Source organism: Pteropus vampyrus, unplaced genomic scaffold, assembly GCF_000151845.1.
Source record: "Pteropus vampyrus isolate Shadow unplaced genomic scaffold, Pvam_2.0 Scaffold66, whole genome shotgun sequence".
Lineage (NCBI taxonomy): Eukaryota > Metazoa > Chordata > Mammalia > Chiroptera > Pteropodidae > Pteropus > Pteropus vampyrus.
Genome location: NW_011888847.1, coordinates 4873509 through 4877603, shown reverse-complemented (window position 1 = coordinate 4877603; position 4095 = coordinate 4873509). Strand labels below are relative to the sequence as shown.

At 35.9% G+C, this 4095-nt stretch overlaps 1 protein-coding gene across 7 annotated transcripts in view; it reads right to left on the bottom strand.

The window, feature by feature from the left end:
• Nucleotides 1-4095, bottom strand: part of THADA (THADA, armadillo repeat containing) — a 296280-nt gene that overhangs the window by 285293 nt on the left and 6892 nt on the right. For 4 of the 7 annotated variants that reach the window (XM_023531303.1, XM_023531300.1, XM_023531304.1 and 1 more), the window contains exon 8: nucleotides 366-553. In XM_023531303.1, coding sequence (XP_023387071.1) covers nucleotides 366-553 — 188 coding nt within the window. Of the gene's footprint in view, nucleotides 1-365; nucleotides 554-3388; nucleotides 3438-3694; nucleotides 3728-3847; nucleotides 4010-4095 lie in introns of those variants that run through there. The other 3 variants (XM_023531305.1, XM_023531301.1, XM_023531302.1) reach the window with 3 other exon arrangements.

Sequence of the window (4095 nt, the reverse complement as noted above, 5' to 3'; positions counted from 1 at the left end):
GAGGAGAGGAGAGGAGAGGAGAGGAGAGGAGAGGAGAGGAGAGGAAAAAGACTAATTGGACAATTTAGCTGGGACTTCTACTAGTTGAGATACTATTTGCCATTGGTCTAGCAAAATCAGAGTCAGTTACTGTTCTTTGTATACAATAAACATGCACATTTAGAAAAATCCTTCAACATTATCCATCACAGAATTCGTACACTTGAAAGAAAAAGCATTAACTTTGTAATCCAGGGCCTTTCCCCACTTTCAGGGGGTGGAGAAAGATAAGTTCCACATCTCAGTTAAGTATCATACATTTCATAGCATTATTAGCAAATCCAGAGTGACAATGACAATCATCATTTTCATGTTTTTACACTTACCATCACTTAAAAACTTGGCGAAAATACTCAGAAGTCCACACATACTCTGCCATGTGGGAGAACTGGAAATCTTCAAATGAATTCTCTGGAGGCCTTGTGCTTTCTGTACTAACATTACTGAAACTCTCATGCCTACCAACAAGTCATTCATCAACTGCGTTTGAACAATATGATTCCCAGCAAATTTTCTACAGTGAAGAAAAGGCATTATTACAAAAGAAAACTCAAAGAAAAATGTCAACATTTCTATCCCTCTCCAAAATAACACAATAAAGGGTCAAAATCAATTTTAGATTATAGTAGACATTTATGTATATTTCTTCTATTCCCATAAACATTACAATTATGTAGATATTTATTGGAAAGTTTCAGTACTCTTAACTTACCTCAACATTTCCCTCCTTCTCAGCCAATGACTAACCTCACTTCTCTTTTTTAGAGTAAAAATAACAAATCAAGAATGAATGGCACAATTTATCAACTTGAACACTCCCTCAACCCTTGATACACTTTCTTAACCTGGCTTCCAAGATCCCATGCTCTCCTCGATTTTCTCCTACTTCACCATTGTTTCTTCTTAGACACCTTGGCTAGTTCATCCTCTTCTCCCTGACATCTTTATATTAAAGCTCTCCATGACTCAGTCCTCTTCTTTTGTCTATCTAATACCATCCCTTGATGTTGATCATATCTAGCTCATAAGCTTTTAATTAAAACCTATAGGGTGACAATTTTCAAATTCTTATTTCAAGCCCAGACTTTTCTTTCCACACTTGTATATGAAACTTCCTACTCAATATCTTCACTGGCATGTCTAAGAGACATCTCAAACTATGTGAACTTATCTTCAACTCCAAACCTGCGCCACCTGCTGGGATCTCTGTACTATGAAAACTTTGTAATCATCCTCGAACTCTTCTCCTCCTCTTCCCATCCTGTTGGTTCTTACTTCAAAAATATATCCAGAATTAGGCAATCTCTACTTTACTCCTGGCCTGAGCCACTCTCATCTCTCCTTTGGATTAGTACAACAGCCTCCTAGCTGGTCTCCCAGATTCTGTCCCTGCTCCTCTAAGTCTGTTCTCAACACGACAGGACACGGGGTGATGATATTAAAAAATAAGTCAGAGAAAACAGTTTGGGGGATCCTCAAAAAGTTAAACAGAATTACCATATGATCCAGCATTCTACTCCCAGATATAAAAGAATTGAAAACAGGAACTCAAACAGATCTTTGTCTATTAATGTTTGTAACTGCATTATTCACATTAGCCGAAAGTAGAACCAACCCAAATATCCACTGACAGATGAACATATAAACAAATTGTGATATATACATACAATGGAATAGTATGCAGCCATAAAAAGTAATAAAATTCTGATAGATGTTAAAATATAGATTAACCTTTAAAATACTGTAAGTGAAATAAGCCAGATATAGAGGACAAACATTGTATTCCACTTATTTGAGGTATCTAGAATATGCAAATTTCAAGAGACAGACGGTTGAATAGAAGTTACCAGGGGCTGTGGAGAGGGAAAAAAAGGCAGTGAATTTTTTTTAGACACATTAAATTTGAGGCACCTGTAACACACCCAAGTTAAGGTGTCCAGAAAGCAACTGACTATACCAATCTACCACTCAGGAGAGAGCTCTAAGTTGGAGAGAAAAATCTGTGAATCATAAGTACAGAGATGTGGATGATATTAAGCAGTCAGAACAAATAAAATTAAAAGGAGAGAACCCACATTTAAGAGATGAGCAGAGAAAGAAGAGCCTAAAGGGAGACAGGGAAGAGCTCCCTCCTGGTAAGGCAAAAGGAGATCTTGTGTTAAAGATGGCACATAGATATTACTTCTGCTTTCCCTCCAAATCTCCCTAAACTGACAGCCAAGGGATTTAAAACAAAGAAAGACATAAATACACAAGGACAATAAACAGACAAGAAATAATAAAATTACAGAAGCTACAAAGCAGATGGATGAATGATAACTGACTTAACAGAATCAAGAAAGGTGACTACTAAGCCAGAGAACAAGCCTAGAAGCAACATGATACACAGGCCCAAAAGGCTAAGAAATTGTGGGAACCAAGTACTCCTTGATGTGGAGGTAAATGCAGGATTGAAAACAGGAAGACTGGCTACCACTCTGTTAAAAAAGAATAAAAACTCTGGATCACACCTCCAAGCCAGCAAACAACTAGTTTACTTCTAGAGAAGGTAAAACAGTAGGCGTCTGGACGGGAAGACAGCATATACAGATAAGGCAATACCATATTGCAAACAGGAGAATTAAGTAAAAATATGCAAAATAAATGCCAAATGCTGAGACTTCAGCTTTCTTACCTCACTCAGCAATCAGAATATTAAGACAATGGTTTGGCAGTTTCTTCCATGGTGAATCCACTACGCACACAAAAAGACTAAAAGATATTGACATCAAGGGTTCCCTAAAGAAAGAGCCCAGCAAGACTAGCCTATAATAAAACCTGTAACAACCATGGCCATATGTTCAGAGATTCAAATCAACTCTCAGTGCGTCATTCCTAAATATGAGTGTTCGGCCAAGGATCACTAAACTTCTGAGGAAAGCTTCTAGCATCAAATACAATGACAAAAAGGAGCAAATGGGAAAATAGCAACTTGGAAGAAATAGACTATGTAAAGATTCAAAAAAAAAAACTTAAGAAAACAAACAAAAAACTATCGTTAATATCCTCAAAGAGATAACAGAGCATACTTCGTCCACAAAATAAGAGGATGTTATAAAAAAGGAACACTTAGGTAGAGCAAAGAGCTCTTCCCATTCTCATCTATCCTCATAATAGCTTATTTGATTTTTTAAAAATTAAGTATTCAACCTCTAAAAAATAAATTTGAATAATCAGGTCTAACATTAATGGAGAGGAATAGAAAAGAGCACATTCTGGAACTTTTAAAAAATTTCCTTTGTACAAAGACAATGCACAACTGCAAGTGTGTACACACACATGCACAAGCATACACAAACATAACACTTGCCTATTTTCTTCTGAGATTTCAATTAAACTCCTCTGCAGAAAATGAAGCGCTGAAACAAAAAGAATATAATGACAAACTAGAATTTTAAAAACTGTAAATTTGAACTTCAGCACAAGAAAATATTTTAAATTACTGTTAACTAAAATGATACCACAGTATAGAAGCAGAAACTTAAAAGAAAGGAGCATGATGTATCTTAGTTATCTGCAGTACGCTACCCACTGCCAAGAAACTCAAAAGAACCAGTTCCAAAATGACTCGCACAAGCAGTCACCTCTCAGAATAAAACAAAATAACATGACTTACCATTTTTAAGAAGATTATTGACACTTGTTATACCTGTGGGGAAAAAAAATTAACACGGGTAAGGAGTTTCAGGACCAAAATTAATATCATTTAAAAACAATGATGCAATAACAGGTGTTAGCCAGAAAAAATACTAGAAAAAAGCTGGCTTACCTAAGTTAAAGTTCTCCATACAGGAAGATATATTGTCAATCACTTTCCTATAAGAGTACAGGTCAGTAGTGTTCAATTCTTCATGAAGACGAGAAGTAAAACTTTGTATGGCGTCAGTTAAAAAAAATTCTGGTAGACAATCTAGTGAGCTAGAAAAAGAACCAAATATTAAAAATCTGAAAACCTTATAGTACAAGATATGTGGGGAAGGAGGAGAATCATTACGAATGAAAAATATTGAACTAGAC